Genomic DNA, 27,514 nt, shown 5'->3' with positions numbered 1-27,514 from the left:
GCATCAGGATTCAAACCCAGGTCCATCTGACTCGGATCCTTCTGTCTTTCTCTGTTTCATTCGTTCTGATAAAGGGGCCCTTGGGATGATGAAAGAACCTGGCACTTGCTTGGCCAGAACCCACTGGTTCCCAGATGGGTCAAGAGCTCCAGATGGACAGTACCCAGTGTTTTCAGAGGCAGGATCAGAGCCGATGGGGGCACATTCCAACATCTTGGGAACAACCCAGCTCAACATTTACTCAGCATGGGAAGTCCCTATTTAAAATTTCCACATTGAGGCTGCATCAAAATCAACATGGTTTTCTGTTCAAAACCACAAAAATCTGGCCTCCACTGTTTGGAAAAGAAAAGAAGGAAGTGGCGGCTAGACCAGCATGGGGCGTAAAGAAAGGGAGAGAAATCCTTGAGACTCAGCTCCAGACTCCTGAACACACCTTGAGCTTCCCAGCCATCACACCTTCCCCCAGGGCCTGCATCCTGCCTTCAGTGCCCACGCCTCTGGGCCATCAGTCAAATCTTCTCCATCTCAGCCAAAACCCTGACTTCCCCTGCCCAAAAGTGTATCTTCTCAAAACTGTGGCAGCACTAATTATCCCCACCATTCCCTAGCAATTAGCCTGGTGTGGGTCAGTCTCATCTCCTCAGGTAGTCAGTGAGTTCCTGAGGAGCAGAGCCCATGTTTCCAGCCTCTCTGTATCTCTCCATAGGACTCAGAAGCAAGGTAGGTGCTCACACCACCCTCACCTCCCACTGTCCCCAACACCCACTTGAGTTTTCAGCCCAAGCAGGCCTCTCCATGTTGTCCTCCCGTGCCCACCTCCATCCATTTACACATGTTCCACATCCACAAATGCCTTTTCTTTCCACCTCTGCTGGTCCAAATCCTACCCGTTCCTCCAGGTCTAGCACGATATGGTAGAAATAGCAATTGGCAATTCAGAAAAACCTGCATTTAAATCCTGACTCTGCCATTTTCTGGCTCTTTGACCCAGACAAGTGCTTCTCCTCTCTGGGCTTCTGTTTTCCTCATTTGTAAAATGAAGGGTTGGTAACAGCTACTATGCAGGATGGTGTATAAATTTAATCAGAGAGGTCACAAAGAGAACGTGATGAATAAATGCATGTCAATGAATTTGAAAACATAAATTAAATGGACAAATTCTTAGACAAATATAACTTCTTAAAAGTGTCTTGAAAAACACAGAAAGCTTGAATACCCTTTACTTCCTTAAATAAATTGAATGAAAAGTTTTAAATGTTTCCGTAGAGAAAACAACAGAAAAAGATGTTTTCACAGGTGAATTCCACCAAACCTTCAAGGAGCCAATTATTCCAATCCCCCATGATAAGGAAAAAAGAGAAAAGACTTCAATCCATTTCATAAGACTAACAGCATCTTGATACCAGAAACCAGACAAAGATAACACAAAAAAGAAAAATTATGGGGCAATCCTACTTGGGGAATACAGCTTTAAAATCTTAAACAATATTATCATTATGCTAAATCCAAAATTCATTAAAAAAAATTATGCATCATGACCAAGTTGAATTTATCCCAAGAACTGAAGGTTATTTTAACACTAGAAAATCTAAAAATGTCACCCACCTGACAAACTAAAGGAGAAAGATATGATAACACGGTAAGTCCAGAAAAAAAGCATTTGGTAAGTTTAACTCTCATTTAAAATAAAAACCTCTTAGGAAACTAAAAACTGAAAGGAATTTTGTTAATCTGGTAAGACATTTCTTCCAAAAACCTACAGCAAACTTCATTCTCAGTGTTTTAATGTTAGAAGCATTTTTTTAAAACCAGAAAAACAAGACAATGATTTCGCCTGTAACCACTTCCATTCAACACAGTATTTGAGGCTCCAGCCCGTGCCATGCAGAAAGTCAAGGGGAAAAGGACAAGAAACAAGGAAGAAGAAACAGAACTGTTAATATTCACAGATCCTTTGTACTCAGAAAATGTGAATGATTCTACAGACAAGTTAGAATTATTTAGAAAGTTTAGACCCTGAATAGCCAAAGCAATCTTGAGAAAGAAAAACAAAGCTGGAGGAATCAAGTACCCTGGCTTCACACTACACGACAAAGCTACAGTAATCAAAACACTATGGTACTGGCACAAAAACAGATATATAGATCAGTGGAACAGAATAGACAGCCCAGAAATAAAGCCAAACACATATGGTCTATTAATCTATGAAAGAGACAAGAATATACAATGGGGAAAAGACAGTTTCTTCAATAAATGGTGCTGGGAAAACAGGACAGCTACATGTGAAAGAATGAAACTAGACCATTTTTTCATACAATATTCAAAAACAAACTCAAAATGCATTAAAGACTTAAACATTTTTCCAAGAAGACATGTGCCAATAGGCACATAAAAAGATGCTCAACATCACTAATCATCAAGGAAATGCAAATCAAAACCACAGTAAGATATCATCTCACACCTGTCAGAATGGCTACCCTCAAAAAGACAAAAAATAACAAGTGTTGATGAGGATGTGGAGAAAAGAGAATCCTCCTGTACTGCTGGTGGGAATGTAAACTGGTACAGTCACTATGCAAAACATTACAGAGGTTTCTCAAAAACCTTAAAATAGAACTGCCATATGATCCAGCAATTCTACTTCTGAGTATTCACTAAAAGAAAATGAAAACACTACTTCAAAAAGATAAAGCACTTCAATATTCTCTGCAGCATTATTTACAACAGCCAAGATATAGAAGCAACCTAAGTGTCCGCTGACAGATGAATGGATAAAGAAGATGTGGTTTACACATACAATGGAATATTATTCAGCCATAAAAAAGAATGAACTCTTGACTGGGACATTGTGCTGTGTACCAAAAACTGACATATTGTAACTGACTATATGCCAATTAAAAAAAAAAAGAATGAAATCTTGCCATTTGCAGCGACATGGATGGACCTAGAGATTCTCACACTGAGTGAAGTAAGTCACACAAAGAAAGACAAATATGATATCACTTATATGTGGAATCTAAAAAATGATACAAATGAACTTACTTGTTAACAGACTGACAGACACAGAAAACAAACTTACGGTTACCAAAAGGGAAAAGAGGAGGAGGGATAAATTAGGATCAACACTAGTATGTATAAAACACTATATATAAAATAGATAAACAGAGATTTACTATATAGCACAGAGAAATATATTCAATATTTTGTAATAATCTATAATGGAAAAGAATCTAAAATACACACACACACAGACACACACACATATATGTATAATTGAATCACTCTGCTGTACATCTGAAACTAACACAACATTGTAAATCAACTATACTTCAAATTCAAAAATATTGTAAAAAATAAAATCAAATAAAAATCCACTTTTGTCTTAAAAACTTTTTTTAACATTTTGTGCATCAAAAGACACTACCCACAGAGTAGAAAGGCAACCCACAGAGTAAGAAAAAACATTTGCAAATCATTTGTCTGATAAGGGATTAATACCCAGAATATATATATATGTGTGTGTATAAAATTCCTAAAACATCATTCATCGTTAGGGAAATGCAAATCAATGAGATACTGCCTCACATCCATTAGGATAGCTGCTATAAAAAAAAATTTTTAACAGAAAACAAGAAGATGTAGGGAAAACTGGAATCTTTGCACACTACTGGTGGGAATGTAAAACGGTACAGCCACTGTGGAAAACAGTATGGCAGTTCCTCAAAAAATTAAAAACAGAACTACATGATCTAGCAATTCCACTCTGGGTCTATACTCAAAAGAATTAAAAGCAGGACTCAAAGAGATATCTGTGTACACCTATGTTCGTGGAAGCACTATTCACAATAGCTATAACATGGAAGCAACCCAAGAGCCCATCAACAGACAGATGGATAAGAAAACTGTGGAGTATACATACGATGGAATATTATTCAGCCTTTAAAATAAGGCAATTCTGAAAGAAGCTACAATATGGATGAACCTTGAGGTCATTATGCTAACTGAAATAAGGCAGTCCCTAAAGACAAATACCATATGATCCCACTTGTATAAGAGTAATCACGGTCATAGAGACAGAAAGTAGAATGGTGGTTGCCAAGGGCTAAGGGGGGAACGGGCAGTTCTTGTTTAACGAGTACAGAGTTTCAGTGATACAAGATGAAAATTGATCTATAGATTCAATACAAATCCATCCCACAAAGTTTCCCCAGGAACCTAAAAAGATAATTCTAAAATTTACAAGAAAGGGAACGAAGGCAAATATAGCCAAGACATCCCTAATGAAGAACAAAGCTGGGAGGGCTCGATGTTTCAGATATCAAGAAAGATTTGGTACTGGCACAGGAATCGCCAACCTGGCCAACGAAAGGGAACAGGGAGCCAAAACACAATCCACATATAGATGGAAATGTGATGTATGAGAAGGATGGCACTGCGAATCAGTGGTGAAAGTATGAACTAAAATAACTGATGCTGGGGCGGGGGGGTGGTTATAGCTCAGTGGTGGAATGCCTGCTTAGCATGAGCGAGGTCCTGGATTCAATCCCCGGTACCTCCATTAAAAAAATAAATAAATCTAATCCTCCACCCCCCCACGAAAAAGAAAAAAACTAACCAATGCTGGGACAGTTGGTTTTCCCTATAGAAAAAAATAAAATAAAATCCTCAATTCATATCACATACAAAAGTCACCTACAGATGGACAAAGATTTAAATGTGAAATGCAAAATATTAAAAGTTTTAGAAAGAAGTAAAAAATGCCTTATGACCTTGCATAAGGAAGAATTCTTTAAGAAAACACACGCCAAAAAAAATAGAAAACAGAAAGGAAAAGATTGATGAAGCTGACTAAATTGAAATAAAAAATCTGTTCATCCAAAGACACTATAAATAACCAGCAAAGATGAGCCACAAATTGGGAGAAGATATTTGCAATTCATAAGGGATAAATGATTCTCATCCTAAATATATAAAGAACTCCTAAAAACCACTAAGAAAGCAACAGAAAACCCAATAGAAAATTAGGTAAAAGACATGAACAGGCATTTTATGGCAGAAGAAACCTGAATGGCCAATGATGACTCGAAAATATGTTCAACCTCATTAGTAATCAGAGAAATGCAAATTAAGACTATAGAGAATTACCATCTTATAGAAACTAGTTTGGCAAAAGTGAAGAAGTCTGGCGAATTTTGATATTGATGGAGAGCAATGGAAACTCTTATACCCTGCTGCTAGGAGTGAACACAGGCAAAGACACTTTGGAAAACAATTTGACACTATCTTATAAAGCAGAACAAGCACATACTTTATAACCCAGCAGTTCTAGAATCTGCTGTGCAGGTGCATCTGGAGATTCATTTAAGAATGTTCACAGCAGCCTCGTTTGTAATAACAGGAAAACTAGGAACAAATCAAATGCCCGTGGATGGCAGAATGGAGAAATAAATTGTGATATATTCATACAATGGAAAACTATACATCAGAGAAAATAAATGAACCAAAGCAAAACATCCACCTGGGTAAATATGAGAAACATGATGCTGAGTTGAACAATGGAGAGTGATTTCATTTCTATAAAGCTCAAAAATAAGCAAAATTATATAATGCACTGTTTGGAGACACATGCACACACAGCAACACTTTCTGCCCAAAGGCAAGGAAGTTATAAACAAAAATTTCAGGGGAATATTTATGTTTAAGAAGGAGGTAGGAGATATGGGAGGAGCACCCTGATGATGTTCAAAGTCAACAGTGGGATTCACCAGTGTTGGTTATATTATTATGACTTTATGATTTTCATAAATATCATATCTGCTTTTGTACGAATCAGCACTAAGCAGAATAAAAGGACGTGTGATGAAGCGACTTGTGACAAGCTCCCAGCACATACAGCTGATTCACTGTACCCTTCCTGCAGGCCAGGCACAGCCCTCAATGATGCACACACATTCTCTCATTTTGTCTTCCAGCAGCCCTACCAGCAGAGATGATCTTCACCCTCATTTCATACATGAGGAAGCAGACATCCAGAGAGGTTAGGCTACTTGCCCCAGGTCACAGAGCTCAAGGGCTCTGAGATGCAAACTGAGGTCTGTTTGACTCCAGAGCACTTCCTCCTAGGCACTGGTCAGCCTCTCACACAGCCAGAAAGAGATGCTCTGATCCCAGAGCGGCGCTCCCTCCCCTGAGTTCCCGGAACACTTCACACAATTAACACTTGAACCTGTGCTCCTCTTAGATGAATCTTAAGTCCTCAATTTTCCTAAGCTCTTCCAGTACAAAGGTAATAGCTGTGCTTTCTCTGAATTGTGGTGCCCGTGCTGGTAACTCAGCAGCAGCACAGGAGATGCTTCCATTTCAGTTCCAGATGTTACAGAACTATCTGACGCAGGGCTCTGTGCCGTTGGCTCTTGGGGAGGAGTGCCTAGGGGCCACAGGGAAGGGGCAGGCACTCACCCCGGGGGCTGTAGCCGTGGGCATCCATGAAGGAGAGGCCCAGCCGCTCGTCCTCTTGCAGAGTGCTCTGGTCCGTGAAGCTGCGGTCCACAGCGCTCATCATGTGGGTCTTCTCCTGGCGGTAGTTGACCGTGGCCTTGGTCATGTTCACTGGCTTCCTGCAGGGGGAGGTTGATGGGCGATGTGGGTGCTAAGTGCAGCAGGACAGCACCCAGAGGTAGATGAGGAGTCCGGGCAGTCGGGGCCTTGAGGCCGGGAGCCAGTCTAGAAGCAGCTCTGGATGTTGAGGGGGGGGCTCTGCCTCCATCCTTTGCTCACCAGACCCAGGGAGCTGCTGCCTCCCCAGGCGGGACTGGGCAGGGTTCCTGCCTTGGGGACCTTTAGTGTGGGCAAGGGATGGAGCAGCAGTGACTTCAGGCTGGGATCCGTCTCCTAACTCTCCCTGGCCCCAGGGGCTCAGGAACCAGGAAGGAAAAATCACTCTGGGCCTGTTTTGGTGTTACAGCAGACAGTCACCCCACCCCGACCCAGGAAGATGGCTGCCCCAGCTCCAGCCCCGCATGCCCCATGTGTTACCTTCCTTCCTCCGTCCTCACCAGACAGCTGCCCTGGGAACTTGTCCTCCTGCAGGGGGGATGGCCTACACTCCTTCATGGTTGGGGGTCTAGCTAGTGCTCAGCAGACTCAGGAGTTTCCCCAGGCACAGAATGAACTCCAGCCAAGACTTTCTCTCACCCTCAGAACCCCCAGGATGGTCCCACCACACACCACACTAGACTTGTAAAGAAATTCACGCAGAGTCCATATTCCCAAGAGCAGCAGAGGGAGAAGGGGAGAGGCCCTGGTCCCTCCCTAAGAGAGCAGAGCTTCTGGAGAGGACCCTGGGCAAGGGCTCGGCACCACCCAGGCCTCCAGCCCAGCTTTATAGATGAGTTTGGCAGTTTGCGACCCCAGAGAACTTGGAGGAAAGTGGGTGGGAGAACAGGGGCTGGGGAGGGAGGGGCCACAGCTCCATGGCTGAGGGGCTGAGCAACAGGCAAAGCGGAGATGACTGGGACCTGCGCTGACTGGAGAAGAGCTGGGGCTGATCAAGGGAAGGCTCGAGATGAGCAAGTCATTCACCTGCTGGGCCCAAAGCGTGCAAGGTGTAGGGTAGACTTGGGGGAGGACTTCCAGGTTAGGCGGGCTCAGGGACACTGATCGTCCATGGAGATGAAAAGGCCAGTGAAGCAGTCCTCCCAGACAAACTCCACTCGTCCTGTCCTGCCTCAAGAGCTGCCTGGGGCGGGGGGTGGGGCACAGGATGTCCTCTGGGTGCCCCTCCTGCCAGGGCCACTGTGTCCTTTCTGTGCTAAGATGATGGCTCTGTGTCCACGCTGGGGACCAGGCTACTGTGCATGGAGGTGGGCAAGGCCTTCCCAGTCTGCACGAGAAACAGCTCAGCAAACCCAGGCCTCCTACCCCAAGCCCTACTCGCAGGCTCTGGGCATCACCCTCACTGTGGCCCAAGTCAGAGCCAAAGACCCTTTTGGGGAAGGTGAGAAGCCTCTGTGGCTGTGACCTTGACCATGAACATAAGAGAGAAGGTGGAGCAGGGAGGGAGGTGAGGAGGGAGAAGAGAGGAGGCAAGGGAATTAGGAGGATACAGAGAAGGAGGCGGGGGGCAGAGGAAGAGAGACCAAACGAACAATGACAAGGAGAGAGAGAGAGACGGGGAGGGGGGGGGGGGACAGGTCAGACACCAGCAAGCTACAGGGAGACAAACAGAGGACGGCTAGTCAGGCTGACTGAACAGTGGTGCCACGAATGGACAGTGGCCGAGAAGGAGGTCTCCAGCGGTGTGCCACAGGGCTCTGCTCCCACCCAGCCTGCTGTCTACTTGGAAGAAGAACCACAAACACTACCCACCCAGATCCACAAAGACAGGACCAGGAGGGACACTCGCACGGCGGCCTCCACCTGACCTCAGGGTGAGATCAAGCAGATGCAGTGTAATAAGGACGCTCTAAAAAGTTCTGCATTTAGGTTCAAAACTAACTGAGAAGTCGAGGGGGAGGGAGAGCTGCCTTGTCAGCATTTCCTGTAAAAGCCGAGCTGGAGGCTCCACGTGAGTTGACGAGGGTGTGGTTGCTGGAAAAGCCAGTGTGACTGTGGGTGACATCGATGCAAGTCTAAGGCCCAGGGAGGAGGTGAGAGACCACTGTCCCCTGGGCTGGCCTGGGCCACCTGAGCCTGCTGTGCAAGGAGGGAACAAGCACAGGGGCAGGGGAATGTTCTGGAAGGTTTGCAGAGGCAGAGAGCACGAGGCAGAACACAGAGCAGCATCAGCAGGCTGTGGAGTCAGACCAGGGCCTGGGCTGTAACCCCAGCTCTGCACGTCCCGTGACCTCTGACAAGTTTCTTCATCCCCGTGAGCCTCAGTGTCCTCATCAGTAAAATGGGGTGATCACCGTGCCTCTTCTCAGGGTTGTTGTGAGGGTTCTGTGGGAAGGACTGAGCCCAGAGGAGGCACCCAGGAAACGGTGGGTCTGAGGAGCATGGGCCCCTACTGGAGAAGGGCTGGCCGGGCCCTGGGAGCTGCCTGCCCTGAGGGGAGGGCTGCCGGGGGTCTGCGCCTCACACGCACACACATGCACACAGCTGTGGACCCCAGCACGGGAGCTGGTGAGGACTTCCTGGACATGGACTAGTGGTCTGACGTCAGGAGGTCCTGACCAGCAGGAGTGGCTCAAGAACACAAGGGGCTGCCTCCAGGGACAAGAGGACAGGAGGCTCAGGAAGGTTAAGTGACTTGCCTGGGGTGACTCAGCAGAGCCGGGTCTGAACCTAAGACTGACCACAAAGCCAGCGCTCGTGACCTCCACACAGGAGGACGACAGGGAGAGGAGACACAGAGCAGAGGAGGGACATTCAGAGACAGGGTACCCATGGAGGAGGGGCTGACCCCGGGCCAGGCAGGGGTAGGGGAGCCCAAGCCAGCGGGGGGGGGGGGGGGGCAGGGGCTCCCCGGGAGGGGCAGGGCCCCGAGGCGGGTGAGCTACTTACGGGTAGTAGGAGTAGGCATAGTGGTCCCTCCTGGCAGCGTGCAAAGAGAACAGCACAGGTGGGCCGCGGTCCTCCCACCAGGCCGGGCCCAGGGCCGCAGCACCGCCAGGGAGGGGCCTGGTGCTTTCCTGCTGGGGAGGGGGCTGGCCAGGGGCTGAGAGGTCAGAAGGGCCCTCCTTGTCCCAAGGGCTGGCTGGGCTCAGTCGTTGAGGACCAGGACCTGAGGCCCCTTCCAGAACCTTCCCCAAGCCTGACGCTGGAGGAGGAGGAGGTGTGGAAAGGGCCTGGGGGGAAGCAGAGCTTTCACTCACAGTCACACACACATGCGTTCACAAAGAGAAATACACCGCATGTTCACACACACGCAGACACACTCATATGAATACACACTTGTACACATAGAAACACACTGACACACTCATATGCACTTACAAACACAGAGATACACACGCATGCAGATACTCATACACATGTATTCAAACACTTATTAACATACACAGATACACAGACATATTCACAAACACGCACTCCCACACTCAAGGTAACAGCTGCACTCACCCCTGCAAACAGCCCCCACCTTGGTGCCCACGCCCCTCACCCCTACAGGCCCCCCTGCCCCTGAAAGGACAGCCCTCTGCAAGCACCTGTTCCTGGAAGGGGACAAGTAGCCAGGCAGGGAGAGGCTGGGCAAGGGGACACAGACTGGACTCCAGGGCAAACTGGGGCCACCCTCCCGTCCTCCAGACTGCCTCTGGGTATGGGGTCCATTAAAGGAGCCAGATTGCCCCCTCACAGGACACCCAGAGCACAGTTGGGCCAGTAGCCCTTATGGGACCTCAAGGCACCTACAGTGAGGAGGTGGGGAAACCGGGTCCCTGAGAGTCATGATCTGCCCAGGGCCTGCTGGGGGTCAGTGAGAGTCCAGAGCAGGCCTAGGACCCTGACCCCAGAGCCAGTTCCCTCCTGAGGCCCCATCCAGGCCCCTCCAGGGTCCTCCAATAACCAGCCACCAGGACACTCCGTCCAAGTCAGCAGGGAGGGAAGGGAAGGAGAGGGGAGGGGAAGACAGGCCCAGCCAGGGCAGGAGATTGGCTCCAGGTCACACAGCACATCATCCATTCCAGGGACAGAGGGGGTGTCCAGGGCCTGTGGCTGGTCACAGAGGTCCTAAGGGGCTAGGGTTGGGCTGAAGGAGTGGCATTCCTCTGGTCTCAGTTGAAGTGTCATGACTTCAAAAGGGCCTTCCCTGAAGACTCCCTCGCAATCACCAACTACATTATGTCGCCTTTTAGCCTCTCTGACCACCCCCCTGCCGACACTTGTGCTTTTTCTAGGCCCCCCACTTATAGCCACAAAGCACAAAGGGGTAGCATCCTGGCCTTTTTTACCCACTGCTGGATCCCCAGGGCCCAGGACAGTGCCCAGCACATTATAAAGCCTCGATAAATATTTTGTTGAACTGAGCAATCAGTAAATGAGGGAAAACAAATAAAAGAACTCCGCCTCTGTGAGCTTCTATTTCGTCCTCTAAACAAGCGAGGTTAATAATAATCCCCCTCAGCCCTTCTCTACCCCCTCTGCCTGCTGGGTTGGGGGTGGGGGTTCAGGAAGACCCAAGTCCCCGTGCCAGACCCCGGGGACACACAGCCAACAAGACAGAGCTTCCTCCGCCCTCGTGCAGATCTCAGTCCAGCAGGGAAGAGAAACACTGAGCAAAGCGCTGCAAGTATGTGAACAAAGCACAGGGGGAGGGAGGTGCTGCAAAAGGAAGGAGGTGGGGGGGGTGGTCTCTGGAAACAAAAGCATGGGATCCAGCCAGCCTGGGGCACCCTGGGGTCCCCCAGGGGCAGGTGCAGCAAGCCTCACTATCCACCTGCTCCCAGATGTCTCCCGTAATCCCCCCACTAGGTGCCTCCTTCCTCCAACAAGGACCTTCCCTCAGCAACCTCCCAATCTGTCCATTACATCTGCACCCCAAGTTGATCTGAACACCCCTATCCCTGCCAGAGCTGCTCAGTCCCACGGCACCCCCAGTGCAGACTCAAGGAGACCTCAGGAGCACAGGGGACTCTGAAGGCCAGGTAGGATCCATGGGGAGGCGGTGAGGTGCTACAGAATGGGACTGAATGACTTTTAGAGAAATCCTAGAGGCTTCCAGTAGCAGCTGTGTAAAGTGGAGTGTTTCCTAGTGGCAGCATCTCTGACCCATCCTCTCCTGGGCCCGGCACTCCCTTTGCAGGGGTAGGTGACATCCCCTACTCTGCCAATCTTTCTCTTAAGGATAGACTTCTAGGGCCTCCAATACCACCTGCACCCCCCCCAAAATCTAATCCCTTCTTTACAGCTCTATCTGCCCTACTCCCCAGGCCCCCAGGGCCTTGCCACTTACAAGAACCTACTGTGCACCTGCTGTCGGGAGGCCCTTCATATGCCGGGCTGTGAGGAGGACGGGCTTTGCAGTCAGGCCTCGGTTCAGTTAGGCCCTGCCACTTATCAGCCGAGTGACGTGGGCAAGTCACTTAATTATACTTTCCTCAGGGACTCAGACCTGCTTCATGGGGCAGGATCTGAGAAGGGAAAATTCTGGTGGGTCCCAACTGGTACACGGTAGGTGCTCAATAACTGCTGTTCTGATGGGTGATGTGTGCAGAGCTCTTGACACAGAGTAATATATATTAAATGACAGTTTAAAATATTTTGTCTCAGGAAGCTGTGCAGGAACTAAGGGAAGGGAAAAAGCAGAGCCTAACACCCTGGACAGGTCGCCCCCAGCCCCGTGTCACCCCACGGCTGGCAAGACCCACCACCACTCTCCGGAAGAGTCTCTCTCCTGCTGGTGCCTGGCCTCAGGCAATGGGGCCCTGGCCAGTTTTCCCTCATCTCCCTGGATCCTGCTTATCTCTTCTGGCAGCCCAGAGACCCAGAGCCAACCCGCCCATGTGTGCCCAGCCTGGCAGCAGCCAGGGCTACAGAAGCCAGAGCCCAGGTGGGGAGTGGGTAGAGCAGGCTTTGCCTCGGGCTCCCTGGGTGACCTTAGGCAGGTCCATTCCCTCTCTGGGCCTCAGTATCTCCATCCCCGACTTGGCTCCAACCCAAGGCTCAGCCTCCAGCTGCTCCATGCACTGGGCTCCCAGGAGAGGTGTATTTGGTGTTTCACACACAGGTTCTGCTGCTTAGAAGGACTGGAAAACCACTAGAATAGATGTCTTTGAACTACCTGGCAGCTCTCAGATTCTAGGCTCGGAACCTCTACAATTCTAAATTCTGAGATTCCTAGAATCTCAAATCCTGGACTTCTAAAACCCCAAAATTCTAAATTCTGGATTCTAAGATGTGCTGGGATTCACGCCACCTACTGCAAAATGCACTAAGAAATGCATCCGTCACAAACACAAGACTGGACTTTTGAGGCTTGGGGGATGGCAGGGGCAGGAGGGAGGCCTCTGAGTCATGGGCCAGGAGGACTCCTCAGAGATCAACCGTAACAGAGTTCAGGGCAAGCTGAGCCCAAGAGAGGGTGGGACCCGGGAAGAGCCACGGCTCAGGGTCACCACCACAACCCAGTGGTTAGGGCAGACAAGTTGGCAGAAGGTCTGCAGGGGGCTGAGGATTCAAAGTCGGGTCATCTCCACACCATCCCCATCAGAACAGCCTGGGAGGCACAGGAGGATGGTGCCCATTTTCAGCAGGGCTCCTTGACAGGAGGCACGGAGCACCCTTCCCTGGATAACGGCACCTGGCACCAGCCAGACCTGGGCTCCAGCCAAGCTGCTCTGGGGGAGCTCCATTTGCAGAGTCTCTGGCTTCCCACTGCCCGGCTTGGGTCCATCCACAGGCCTGATGCCCAGGCTGGCAGCCCTCCACATGCCCGCGAGGCGGCTGCCCTACCAGCCCGCAGCCTCCTCTCTGCCCACCAGGCCTCGCACGGGCAGGAGTCTCAGGTGGGCCAGGGCACCGGCCTCACTCACCCCTTCCGGATGATAATAATGATGGCCCCCAGGAGGAGGATGAGGACGGCAAGACCCCCTGCACAGATGCCCAGGATAAGCCCCATCTCCTCCGATCTCTGGGACACCTCCAGGGGCTGCTTGCTTTCCTTGCAGGCAGCTGGGGAGAACAAAGCAGGACAAAGGGTCAGAGGGGAGACAGGGACCGCCTTCCCCCTGTCTGCAGGGGTCTACGCTGCACAAACATATATGCACAAAGACAACTGCCCCTCCTCCTCAGCACAGGTCCGGCCTTTCAACCAGATCCATCTCCTCACCATCCTTCCTACCTTCCGCATTCCTGTGTCAGAGGTTACTTGCCATGTGCGTCAAATTGTCCCACCCTTCAGTGGATGGCGGTGGAGGATGCCTAGGCCCTTCAGACCCACCCTCTTGCCCTCCTGGGAGGCAATGAGGGGAGAGAATTATGTACCTAGGGCTGGTTAGGGCCTCTCAGGATGGGGAACCAGCCACATTTCCCCTCTGGGAGCAAGGCAATCCCTACACCACAGGGCCCACGTGGTCCCCATCTCTCCCCCACCACAGGAAACAGGGCAGATACAGACCCCAGAACCAGCGCCCAGTACCCACCACTCCCATGGCCCAACCATAATGGCTCACCTTCTTCCAGGCATCTGCCAAGGCCCCTTGGGTGACCATGGCAGGGTGGGGGTTTGTCCCCACTGCCCAGTCTGGGAGAAGGAGCCCTTGAGGTGGGCATAGGGACCAAGAAGGGAAATGTTTCCTGACTCCAGGCCTACCAGACCACCCTCCTCTGCTCCCACAGCCCTGAGTGCCCAGGGTCCACATCCCCAGAGCCCAGCAAGTAAGAGCCAGCTGCCAAAGGACTGAATCCAGGGGGACTCACCTTTCCTGGCGATCCGGATGCAATTCAGACGGGTCTCCTGGAAGCACAGACGGAGGTCTCAGCACAGCTGAAGCCCGGACCTGACCCTCCCCAGAGGGACCCTCAGACAGCGTGTCTTGGGCCTGGTCAGGGCTTTTCTGGTGTGGACTATAAGACACCCCACCTGGCAGGAGGGCCTGGGGGAGCCAGGGAGGGAGGGGCCAAGAAGGGGAGGAGCCTGAAAATACACAAAGCCTTAGAAAAGGGGAATGAGATGGGCAGGAACAGGGAGAAAAACCCCAGGGGACGAGGGACAGGGCCTCAGAAATGAGGGAAGGGCTACGTCCAAGGGTCTGCTTGGGAAGGGGGAAGCCTGGGAAGGAGAGATCCGAGGAGGGAGGACCCTGGAGAAGGGCGGGGCTTCAGAGACGAGGCGGGGCCTAGGCCTCAAGGTCTGGTGAAAGGGGGAACCTGAGACGGACTCCTCTGGGGAGAGACGAGCCTGGGATAGAAGACCAGGGCCTTGGGAGGGGGCAGAGACTAGACAAGGGGCTTGGAGAGGAAAGAGTCCGGGGGAAGAGGCTCAGGAAGGAAGTAGTAGTAGCTGGAGGGAGGGGGTCTAGAGTCAGGAGGGCGGGTCTCAGGTGGGTGGGCGGGGCTGGGAGGTGGGAGGCGCTACAGGCCTCAAGACTCAACTAGGGGGCGGGATCAGGACGGTGGTGGGGCCTGGGGAGGTCTCTGTTCACTGCAGCAGCCTGCTCCAAGGTTTCCCCAGCCTGCCCCTCAACCGCCCCCACCACCGACCCCAGCCGAACCCTCACCCCCTTCAGGTGGCTCGTCGCCTGGAAGTAGATGAGGTAGGCCTTCCTGGGCTCCAGCGGTGGGTTCCAGAACCCACGATAGGTTTGGTTGTCACCCACAGTGAAGGGCATGGCCTCAGGCAGACTGCTGGCCGCCAGTTCGGCCCCGAAGTAGTGCACCAGGCCGCGGGCCAGCGCTGCGTCAAAGGTCAGCGGCACTGGGAAGCAGTCCTGAGCGCCGGGCTCCCGCCGGAGTCTCCTCGGCCGCTCCTCCTCCACAATCACCTGGTACACACTGGACATGGGGAGGGGAGAGCGCAGTGATCACGGGCCAGAGGACAGGGAAAGCCTCCGGTGGCTAAGGGCTTGGGCTTGGGTCAGGCCAAGGTGAGGACTCATCTTGGCGCTGCCTCTTACTAGCTGGGCAAGTCATTTAACCTCCCTGGGCCTCGGTTTCCTCCTCTGTAAAATGGGAGTGATTACAGAACCGTTCTACCAGGTAGAGGTGAGGAAGGAGGCAAGTTCAGCAAGCAGCCAGTGCCTGTCAGCTGATATCACTGTAACTAAGGCTGAAAGAATGAGGACCTGCTCAAGGGTACCAAGGCCTAAAGCTCTACCCTGACTCCTCAGTGAGTCCCCCAGGGACTGGGAACCACAAGCCTCAGGCTCCATCCTGCTTCCCCATGGCTCCTCCTGGGCCTCAGTAAATTCAAGTTAGACACAGTGCATTCACTCACTCAGAAAGTGTTCACTGAACTCAGGCATGGGCCCTGTGCTGAGCAACTGGGGATCTGGGCTTCCCAGAACTGTCCTCCAGTGGGGGAGCCCGTCACTGAGCAGGTAAATAAGGTCACACTAATCCTACATCTGGGTATCCTCCCAACTCTATGACTCTAAGCCTGCCACCTCCCAGTCCTGACAGCTGATTGGTGTTCCCTGGTCTGTATTCCCTCTAATTTGTGTCTCCTGATCCCGACTTGTGTGTTTCTATTTATTTGCATCACTTTTCTGAATGGCCTTTTGCTGTGAGTGCCTCCAAATCCTCTGTGGAACAAAGCCGAGAGTGAATAAATGAATGCTGACAAATTTAAATATTTCCAGTCCCAGCCTCGGTCACGCCTTGGCGTGTGACTCCTCATACCAACAGCCTGCACTCTGGGAAAGCAGAAATGCCTTTTCCTTGCTTGCCAGCTGTTTCTTTTGAGCTTCCAAGTTGGGAGGGAATCACCCAGCACCCTTGGATTGGGGCTAGACAGGTTCATTCTACCACTAGCCAGCCCAGGCCTCCATTTCCCAGGCTGAGGTCAGACCTCCCCTGGTCCAGGTCCCACCAGCAGAGGATGACAATCATTAGCTGTGAACAAAGCACATCTTGATCTGGGATGATCCTCGTTATGCACCTAAGGAAAGGGAAGCTCAGAGAGGTGAAGGGACATGCCCAAGGTTGCACAGCCATCAGGCCTCTCCCTTCTCTCAAGTTCTGCTCCCGGCCCCCACCCAGCCTTGCCATCATCATCCCTGAGGGACGCTGACTGGGCCTGCTCACAGGATCCCTCAAGAGGACAAGGAAAAGAGAAGGTGCCACTGAGCTTCCCAACTCCCCCCAGATTCGGCGGCACCAGCACCCTGAGCCTCTTGCAGAACACCAAATGCTCCTGAGATGCCCCGGTTTTTTCCTGGGTCTCCCTGAGGGTCTGGGAATCAGCCCAGGACAAGCTTTGCAGGGACAAATACAGGGGAGGAGGCAAAGCGGGAGAAAAGGGCAGAAGGAGGGAGGAGTGAGGAAGTGAGGGAGAGTCGAGAGCACCTGGGCAACACACCACCTTCTTGAGGGGCTTAGTAGGACCCTCCCATGTCCAAATGTTTGCTGTCACCCTCTCCAGTGCATGAATCTTTGTGGAAGGAGCGGGTGGACCAGACGGGCAGGGAGGCTCTGTGACTTCAAGAAAAGGTACAGGTTTTGCAGACAGACCTGGGTTCCAAATCCCAGTGCTACCACTTATCAGCTACGTGGCCTTGGGGGCAAGTTATTCAGGCTCCCTGAGCCTGTTTCCCGATGTGTAAAATAAAGGTACTAGTACCCACCCTACAGGCTGCTGTGAGGAGAAAACGACTCTTGCAGGTGAAGTCCCTAACACGAGGTCTGGCTGACAGCAAGTATGTGCACATGTTCCACAAACACACTCACGCTTTCTCACACCTCCACCCCACATGTCTCACACACACACACACACACACACACACACGCATCATCTTGTCTCCAGCATCTTCTCCCCAACAGAGGCAGCCACCATGGCATCAGCAGCCCCTGCTTTCCCTGCAGAGAAGGAACTGGAAAAGCCAAGCTCTTGGCCACTCCAGAGAGATGGCCCTATCTGGCCGGCTGCCCTAGCCTTCTAAAGAGCTGATCCCTATGTCTCCCTGGATGGGACACTCCAGGGGCAAAGCTGAGAAGAAATAAGGTCTCAGAGTTCACTTCTCCAAGGTCTCTGAAGGAAAGCCCTCTGGAGAGTCCTCCAGGCTGGACACTGTCCAGAGATCTCATGACAGTCACCATGAGACAGCCATGGCCTCAGAGGGGAGTGACTACAGGCTTTCCGCCTGCCCAGGATCACAGAACATCGTCCTCCTGACACTCTTAACTCTGTGGGCGAGATCAAGGGAGGATAAGGGTAAGCTGGCCTGGGTGGGGAGCTCTGGGTCAGACAAGGAACCTCTTCCTTTCGGCCCTGACCTCCCACCCCTCCATGTAGGCATCCCCACCTGATGGGCGCACCACGGCCCTGGGCCGGCCTCAGCAGCACGGTGATGGTGTTCTCAGACTCGCCCAGGGGTGACGGCATGTCGGCATAATCAAAGCTGGGAGCTGGGGAAGGGGACAGGGACATAAGCATGGAGCCTGGCCACTGGACCAAGAAGGCCAGGCCTCCAGCCTCCTTGACGCCTGTCCTCAAGTCTCTTCCCTTCAGCCTTAGCCTCCTTGTTCCCTCTGAATTGAGCTTCCCTGACTGCTGACCTCAACCTCTAAATGGCACATTTAACTCAGCAGGAGCCCTCCATCACCACCTGCACGAAGCCCCATCCCCTACCCGTGGAACCCTGGGATTCTGGGCCTCCTCCAAAGGGGCCAGGCCAGGGCGGGCGGGGCTCACCTGAGATGTTGGTGGTGATCTCGGTGAGCGCTGCCTGGCCGAAGCCTTTGCCTGTGCGGGCCCGCACAGAGAACAGGTAGGTAGTGCCTGGGTGCAGGTTGGAGAAGACGTGGTAGGTCTCATTGCGGAGCTTGGAGATGGTACGTCGTGGGCCCGGCACGTTCACCGCCGGGTCTGACGACTCGATGCTCTGGTAGCTGATCTGGGGACAGGACGCGTAGGCAAGTGGGCATGGAGATGGGGAAGGGCATCACTGGTCCCGCAGCCTCCCACCCATCATGGTTCAGGTGAGCTAGGGTTAAGGTTGAGCAAAGGGGAGAGGCTTGAGGGGATGATAGATGCCCCTTAGCCCAGGCCTCTGGGCACCTTCACCTCTCCCTTCTTCCTTCAGGGCCCCATTCCCATAACCCACAGGGCAAGGACCTGGTCATAGATGAAGGAATCCCAGTGGTCACCTCTGTCCCCTCACCCCATGTGCCTCCCTCTCCAACCTGTGGCCCCACCTTCCTCCAAGGGCCCCAGTCGTAATAGGGCCCAAAACTACCTCATACTGAGTGATGAGGCCATTGGGTTCCTGGGGCTCCTCCCACTTGAGGAAGATCATGTCCTCCAATGGAGTGAATGTCAGGGACTCAGCCGCAATCCCGCCAGGCACTGCGAGGGAAAGGCGACACGGGGCAGGGGAAAGCAAGCTTTGGAACCAGATACCTGGGTCCAAATTCCAGCTCTGCTACTTCCTAGCTGGTATACTTGGACTACTCAGCCTCTCTGAGCCTCGGCTTCTTCATCTGTGAAACGGGATAATAACCCCTCCCCCCATCAGAATTAAAGGATGTGATGTACATCAGGCCCCGAGGCTAATATCAGCACTCTCATATGGTTCAGCCTACGCTTGAGTCCTCGAAAAGGGCAGCTGGCATTTTCATCACTGTGCAGGTTGCGTTCAGCACAGAAGAATGAATGCTCCTATTTTGTTCCAGTTAAGTGGTTTTCAGAAAATACAGACATTTGCCAGAAAAATGAAAACAACTGCATTAGGGTGGCAGGATTATGGGTGGAGATGTTTTCTTGTCTAAAAATTACTAATTATACAAACAATATGTTCAATGTAGAAAATCAAAAGAAGCATAAAGAAAATTAATGGCACCTATAATTCCATCACCTAGGGATAAATGCTGTTAACATTTCAGCAGAAACCTTCTCATGTATGGTTTGGTTTGGCTTGGTTTGGCTTTTGTTTTAAAATATCATCTTAATAGCAGGCTCAAGGAATTTCTTCTGGGAGAAGAATCATCTTCACTTGGGAAAACACCTTGATAAACCATTGTGGGGAAGCTGAACTTGTAAGGCAGGGGAAAGCAGAAACCAAGATAACAATCAAAGACAGCTCAAGTGTCTTGTGTCAAAATGAATAGTTAACAAGGCGACACCACTATCCAGCCACCAAAATGATAAAATGACAAAGACAATTCCAAGTGTTGGTGAGGATGCAGAGCAACCAAGATATTCACACACTGCTAGTGCAAGTGTGGACTGACACAACCACTTGAGAAAACTGGGTATATCTACTTATCATGAGCACATATCCTGTAACCCAGCGGCTCGGCTCCAAGGCATAAAACCAGCAGAAATGTGTGTATCGACCAACAACGACAACAAAAAAGAATCTACAAGGATTTTATTGCAGCACAATTTGAAATAATTGAAAACTGGAAATAGCCCAAATGCCCAACAACAGTCAACAGGATAAATAAATATGGTATATTCCACAGTGGGAATGAATTCTCTAGAACTGTACACACAACACGGCTGAATCTCTCAAGCATAAAGCTGAGAGACAGACGTCAGTCATAAAAAGAATACACACTGTATGACTCCACTGATGAAACATTTCAAAACCAAGCAGAAATTAATCTATGGCATTGCAGGTCAGGATAATGGTTATCCTTGGGGGTTTGTGAGTGGAAGGGTGCATAAGGGGGGCTTCTGGGCTGCTGGGGATGCTTTTTCTTGGTCTGGGGGTGGGTTATCCTGACATGTGCAGTCTGTGAGACTGCACTGAGCTGACCACTTAAGATAAGCACCCTTCCCGTATTATACTAAGACTTAGGTGAAAAGTAAAAAAATAGTAAATAATAAGCAGTCATTGGAGCATGGGGAGAAAAGAGGGACAGAGAAGAAAGAAAGCAAGCCAACTGGCCTAAATGGCGCCTGGCCAAGGCGAGGGGTGGGGGTGGGGTGAAGCGGCCATGACAACTTACCCCACAGTGGGAGAGGGGGAACCAACAGATTTTAAGAATGGAGTGGTCTGAGGTTCAACTTGAGGTTCCTTGTGAAGGGCAGTAGAATACACCACCCCAAAATATGCCACTTGGTGTAAGCATTATTTTGAGCTGAACTGAGAAGGCAATGTAGGAGCACATACGAGAAAAAATTTCTCTGCCCTCCCCTTACTTGCCTAAAAGTAGGACGTAAGTTTGTAAAGATGCCCGCCTCCCCTCTTGACCAGGAAGGACAGAAGTTAATCACTGAGACAACTCTAGACCCTCATCAGCCCGGAGGAATCCATATAACAAACTTTACTAACTACCATTTCCCCATATATTTGACTTCCCCTAATTTGCTACCCCTAGAAGCTCAAAGTCCTTTTTCTTTGTCTTGTCATTTCTCTAAAAATTCATTGTTCTTCTGTTAAGACGCTATAGAAGTCCAAGCTCTAACCACCCCTCTGAGTTACTCATTACTGAGTACTCCCCTGTGTATGTGCAATGCACATGTTAATAGACTTGTTTCCTATAATAGGACATAGCTCAAGCGGTAGAGCGCATGCTTAGCATACACAAGGTCCTGGGTTCAACCCCGAATACCTCTTCTAAAAATAAATAAATAAGTAAACCTAATGATTCCCCCCCGCAAAAAATAAAATTTTAAAAATTAAAAATTAAAAAAATAAATAAACTCCTGTTTCCTATAATGGAAAATAATCTAAAAAAATTATTATCTGAATTATCTGAATCACTTTGCTGTACACCTGAAATTAACACAATATTGTAAATCAACTCTACTTCCATTTTAAATTTTTTTAAATAAAATAAATAAAAATGAACTCCTGTTTTTCTCTTGCAAATCTGTCTTTTCTCAGTCTAATTTACAGGGAATCTGTATAAATCTAAGATGAATAGAACAAAGAAAGTTAAGTTTTTCCTTGCCTCCATTTGCAATGATTCAGGGTAAACCCCTCCGGTCCTCACTCCCACCCCCAGCAAATCCTCAGCGCATCAGTGCAGGGCATAGGGCATACACGCTCCCTCAGGTGAGTGAGGTTTTCTGGAAATCAAGGAAGGAGTTGAATTTTGTATCTGAGCCACTGCTGTCCAGGACAGAAGATTGCACATATGGAGAAGCAAAAACAAAAAACAAAAAACTATTAACCAAGGAGCTTAAGGGTACCTGGGGATTTACAGCCATCTGGGGGAAGGCTTTGGACCTGTGCTAGCATTAGAATGTAGCTGTTAAGAGGAACAACTCTCAAACAGATGGCCAGGTTTGAAACCCAGTTCTGCCACCCACCTATGCTATGTGACTTCGCCTGTAAAATGGGAATAGTAATAGTAAATAACCACATGGGGTTGTCATGAGGATTATATGCATTAATATATGAAAAGCGTTCAGAATAATGCTTGACATGCAGTAAGTGCTTAATGAATATTAGCTTGGCATAAGTAGAACAGTGCACCCCATAATGACAGAATGTATATTTTTTCAAGTACATATGGAACATTAACCAAAATTTAACCAATGCCAGGCCATAAAGCAAGGATCAAATTTCAAAAGACTAAAATTAGAGTCTGTACTCTGACCACAGTGAGAAGTAGCTAGAAATCAATAACAAAACGGTAATTAGAAAAATCCCAATTGCTTAGAAATCAAATAAAGTAATTCTAAACAACTCTTGGGTCAAAGAAGAAAGCATAACAGAAACTAGAAAATGTCTTAAACTGAATGATACTGAAGATAGGATATAGCAAAATCTGTGGGATACAGGTAAAGCAGGGCTTAGAGGGAAATTTATAGCTTTCAAATGTATCTATTAGCAATGAAGAAAGGCTCAAAAGCAATGATCTAATAAGCTTCCATCTCAAAAAGCTAAGCAAACTGCTGATCAAATCCAAAGAATTTTTTTAAAAAGAAAGAATAGAGATAAATATACAATAAAGAAAATAAACGAGGCCAAAAGTTGGCTCTTTGGAAAGATTAATAAAATTTATACACCCCTACCAAGAATGAACATGAAAACAGAGAGAAGACACAAAATACCAATATCAGGAATGAAAAAGGGGTTAGCGCTATATTCCTACAGATGTTAGATATAATAAGAGAATATTATAACCAACTTTATGTCAAGAAATTTGACAACTTAATCTCTTAAATCTCTTAAAAATGCAATACATCAAAACTGATACAAGAATAGAAAATCTGAATATTCCAATATCTATTTTAAAAATTAAAACTGTTATTCAAAAACTCTGCCGCAAAGAAAATTCCAGACCCAAATGGCTTCACTGTTAAATGCTCCCAAACGTTTAAGGAAGAAATTTTACCGATCCAACCCAAGGTCTTCCAGAGAATAAATACTAGTATCATTACTTTATTGTTACACAGTTGGTTTAATCCTAAGCAAAAAAATGTCCTATAGAAACTTTATGTAGTGTCTGTGGGAGGCCCTGAGGGCACTGGGGATTAGAGAGGACTCTTACCGTCCTCGTCTGTCTGGAAGGTAACCTCCTTGCCCTCCTTGCGCCCCTCGGGGTTAGTGAGGACAAGCCGCACGTGGACGTTCCGGTAGGGCAGTAGGTTCTTGATGGTGTAGCGGCTGACACCTCGCTCCATCTTCACGCACTCCCGGACAGTCTGGTTGTGGCTGCTGCCCAGGGTGTAGTGGTAGCACAGGGACACAGTGTAGGTGTGGCAACGCGTCACGTTGTAGCCCAGCGGTTCCCACTGCAGGGTCAGCTGGCGCGCCTGGATCTCAGCAAAAGCCAGGCCTTTGGGGGCCCTCATGGGCTCTGGGGAAACCAGGAAGCAGATAGAAAATTAGAGGAAACAGGAGGAGAAGGATGGGAGAGAAAACATCAGTCAACTGACTGAAATCAACCCTCCTTTGCCCCCAAGAGCCCAAGGGGCCTCTTAGAACAGTGAACAGGGAATAAAAGTGTACTTGGAGTCAGGCAGGACCATGTCTGAAACCTGACTCTGCTGCTTGTAGCTGGCAACCACTGGCTAAGCCACTTTACCTCTCTGAGCCTTAGTTTTCTCAACCGCAAAATGGGATAATAGGCCCTATCTCATAGGATGGCTGTGAGTTTTAAGGTAATGCATGCAAAGCATGTGCAACAATGTCTAATACTCAAAAGGCCCTCAAGAATATTAGCTAGAATTTTTTTAATAATATAGTTCACCTCCTGTATCAAGGTCCTCCTGGAGAGCATCAAGACAGTTTGAATCAACCAACCACTATATTCTTCTTGATTTATTAATTCCAAACTTGTTCTAAAACAGCTTACAGTAACATATATGAAACAATAATATATAGAAATCAGTATGATGGGGTAAATGAGAGCAAAATAGTTAAATAATGCCAGAGAGTGTTAGGAGAATAGAAATGCATGCCATTAGGTCCTATGTGGAGCTAAAGGTAAGGTTCAAATTAGGTGGTAAGTTCCCTGGCTGCCAAAGCAAAAAGGGAAATACAATCTGTTACATGATGATGATGTTCATAATGGCTGTTAACATGTATTCAGGGCCTTGTGCCAGGCATTATTCTAGAAGCTTTAAAATCCTTTATCTCATTTAATCCTCTCTGTAATCCAATAGACAGGTGCTATTATTAGCCCTGTCATATGGATATAGAAATGGAGGCACAGAGGAGAGATTAAGTTGCCCACAGTCACACAGATAGAAAGTGGTGAAGCTGGGAGCCAAACCTGGACAGGCTGGCTTCAGAATCCACACTCAAGCACCACTACCCAGTGAATCCCATAAGAAATTTACTGTCCAAAAAAATAAAAAATAGATAAAACAGTAAATCGTACTAGTGCCTCAGGAGAGACAGCTACCCCAACACACAGGTGGTGCATATTACTGTGCTTTACAGCCTCTTGATGACTCCATAGGACCAGAAAGTTATCCCCATTTTATATGTAAAGAAATCGAAGCTTCTGAAACAAAGCCTGGATGGAGCCCAGGGGCTTGGGTTAGTCCTACATCTGCACTGACCAGCTGTGTGATCCTAAGCAAATCCCTGGGCCTCAATTTCCTCATCTGTAAAATGCTGGAAGAAGCCGAGATTACTCATGATCCTTTTCTCTCTTGCACCCTGACTCTGTGAAGTACAGTTTCATTACCCTCCGGTTCTGTGACACCTACAGAGCGTCCCCAGTTAGAGGAGCTCCGGGTGCACCTTAATGAACAGGAGAGAAAGTACTGCTGCTTGGCCTCTTAAGATGATTAAGTATGACATTATTATCATTTTTATATGATTAATTTGCCCAGGATGCTCTTTACAAAGAAGATGCAAAGAGAAACATCAGGCCGCTCTTTACTTGGGAGTGCATCAGTAGCACAGCTTTAGATGCTGGCCCCAAGGAGATCACAATGCAAGTTTTTGTTTCTACCTGGGAGCTTTTTTATTCCCTGGACCATAGGCAAGCAGCAGTCTCCAGTCATATATCAGACCACCAAAGAGATATTTTAGCACCTGCAAGGGGTAAGGCCCACCTCTTGACTTCTTACAGAGTCTGCCTCCCTTCTCCCCACCAATGAGGCGGACCCAATCCCCACCCAACAAAAACACTGAAGGGCTGGCTCCCTGCTCACTGCAACCTGAGGGCTGCTGGCTGCAAGCCCACTAACCACACGTATGTTTTCTCTCCCATTCCTGGCCCACAGAGGTTTTCCTAATGTTTTTCTTTGTAGTTTTTTTTTTTTTAATGGAGGTACTGGGGACTGAACCCAGGGCCTTGTGCATGCTAAGCACGCGCTCTACTACTGAGCTATATCTACCCACTCCACCCTGCAATGTAGTTTTGTTTTAACCCATCATTCTTAAGTGTTTGGAGAGGAGCAGGCAGATTCTGTGTGCACTCTCTCAGTCATTTTGCTCAAAGGTCCTCGCTTTATTCCCTGACTCTCTGGCTCTGGTCCTGGCTGCCCCATGTGAACTGCCCCAAAGTGTCTGCGGAAGCCCAAGTACCAGGGCTTTATTTGCACTAATGAGAGCAGATCTTTGTTCACTGTAGCTCTGCACACAAATCCCCACCCCCAGAAACACCTGCCCCACATTCTGGTCCATCCTTCCAGGTTTGGCCCAAGCACATTTCTTCCTCACCCTCCTGCAGCATTTAGAGAAGGGCACAAAAAGTTAAATGTAAACTGGTGACACAGGCTGGGCTGGGACCATGACAAACAAGACAGTAAGTGTCCCATCCAAAAGGGGCAGCCGCCACTCAGCTCCAGGCGATGCCGTCACGCAGGACGACAGGGTGAGAGTTGCCAGATCCTCCCATTTTTTAAGAGAAGCCAGAAATTCAGATTTTAGTGTGAAATCTCCAGATTTTTAAATGCTGGCAACCTACTCAGGATTTTTAAAACCACTTTGCAGGGCACAAAATAGCAACCTCTAACTTGGAGGATGAAACTTCCGCCCTCGTGCTTGGGTACCTCATTCTCCAACAGCTGTGTGAGCCCCCGTCCACCCTGCTAGGTGGGGGGGTCTTTGAAAAGAAAGCTCATTTTCCTCTTCTGTCCCCACCCTGAACAAATCTGGGCAGATCCAGGGACTCAAATAGTTTGTTGACTACAGGCTGATATGTTGATTGAGGGGTGTGAATTCATGAGTCTCTCTGTGTTTCCAAAAACCATCTGGCACCCAGACACACTCTCTTCAGCTGCCAGCACACACTGGCAAAACAGAACTCGGGGACCTCAAAGCCCCCTCCCTCTTAAATTCCATAGGGCTGTAGGCCTCTCGGAGGTCAAAGGTCAAAATGCATATTAAAACAAGAAGGCTAACAGTTAACATCTGTCAAATTAGACCAAAAGGTGTTGATTTTAATCATGCTAAGGGAGGAGTCAACAACCCTGAAACAATCGTTTCTTGAGGAGGGGGCTCTGGAGTGGAGGGGATGGGGTGCGCCAGAGTTCAGATCCCACCTCCACCTCTCATTAGTTCTGTGATTTCAGGCAAGTGACTTAACCCCACCTTTGGACATCAGGTTCCTTGACTAAAAACTGAAGCTATAACAACACCTAATTTGAAACGCAAGTGTGGAGTTACACGAGATGATGTGAGTCTAACCTATAGTTATTAATTAATGAATTAATATGTGTGTGCTAAGGGTGAGATTCACCCTCGAATACAGCAGCACACTTTTCAGTAGCAGTATAAATTACCACAACCATTTTTTAAAGCAGTATCTGTCAAAGCCCTTTCTTAAACCACCCCTGAGTCTTTATCGTAAAGAAGTAACTCACAGAGGAAATAAAACATGGTAAGCACTAAGTTTTTCAATAGAGTATTATTTACAATAACAGGAATCTAGAGACAAATAGTCCAGCAATATGGAGACACTCAGTGGCCTTCTACAGCCAATAAACATAATTACAAACAACATAACATATGTAATGACACCAAGCAAAGGAAGCGCAAATACTGAATGCTTTCTACATCCAATGACAAGGGTGTGAAATGTGTCCTGTAGGCATATGGGCAGGGATTTGAGGAAGGCAGGAAAACTAAAACAGCTGTTGGGCTGGGATGATGAGCTTGAGAGTGATTTTTTTTTTTTTTTTGAATGCCTTCTTCTGACGTTGTATTGTTGTTTTTACAGTAAATAATATTGTAGCAGGGGAGTTTCTTGGGGCCAGAGGAGATGACAACACAGCTGGCCAACAGCAAAACAACCACAGGCCGAGGCACTAAGCAAGGAGAGGGTGGTGATGCCAATGAAGAGAAGCATGGAATTAAGAGGGGCAGAGCAAGTTGTCTGGATCCCGTCTGTCTGGTCCCTGCCGCAGCTTCTGTCCTGGCCAGCCTAGGTAAAGTGCTCAGCAGTGCCTGACACAAAGCAGGCACTCAGCCCATGAGGGCAGCTGTGCTGCTGTTCCTGGTGGTGGTGGTGGTGGTGGTTTCAAACCCTAGATTGGAAATCAGGACATTCAAGC

The 27,514-nt window shown here is 48.9% G+C and overlaps 1 protein-coding gene across 4 annotated transcripts in view; it reads right to left on the bottom strand.

Annotated features, from left to right (window-relative positions):
* The window catches only part of PTPRU (protein tyrosine phosphatase receptor type U), a 78,811-nt gene that overhangs the window by 23,985 nt on the left and 27,312 nt on the right, over positions 1-27,514 (bottom strand). For all 4 annotated transcript variants that reach the window (XM_032495715.1, XM_032495714.1, XM_032495717.1 and 1 more), the window contains 8 exons: positions 23,050-23,358; positions 18,837-18,946; positions 18,293-18,494; positions 17,904-18,006; positions 15,162-15,435; positions 14,362-14,398; positions 13,476-13,614; positions 6,463-6,620 (listed from right to left, as the gene is read on the bottom strand). In XM_032495715.1, the coding sequence (XP_032351606.1) occupies positions 6,463-6,620; positions 13,476-13,614; positions 14,362-14,398; positions 15,162-15,435; positions 17,904-18,006; positions 18,293-18,494; positions 18,837-18,946; positions 23,050-23,358 (1,332 nt within the window). The remainder of the gene's footprint in view (positions 1-6,462; positions 6,621-13,475; positions 13,615-14,361; positions 14,399-15,161; positions 15,436-17,903; positions 18,007-18,292; positions 18,495-18,836; positions 18,947-23,049; positions 23,359-27,514) is intronic.

The sequence above is a fragment of the Camelus ferus genome, chromosome 13 (genome assembly GCF_009834535.1).
Source record: "Camelus ferus isolate YT-003-E chromosome 13, BCGSAC_Cfer_1.0, whole genome shotgun sequence".
Taxonomy (NCBI): domain Eukaryota; kingdom Metazoa; phylum Chordata; class Mammalia; order Artiodactyla; family Camelidae; genus Camelus; species Camelus ferus.
The sequence above is the reverse complement of the archived record's forward strand: the minus strand, read 5'-3'. Positions and strand labels throughout refer to the sequence as shown.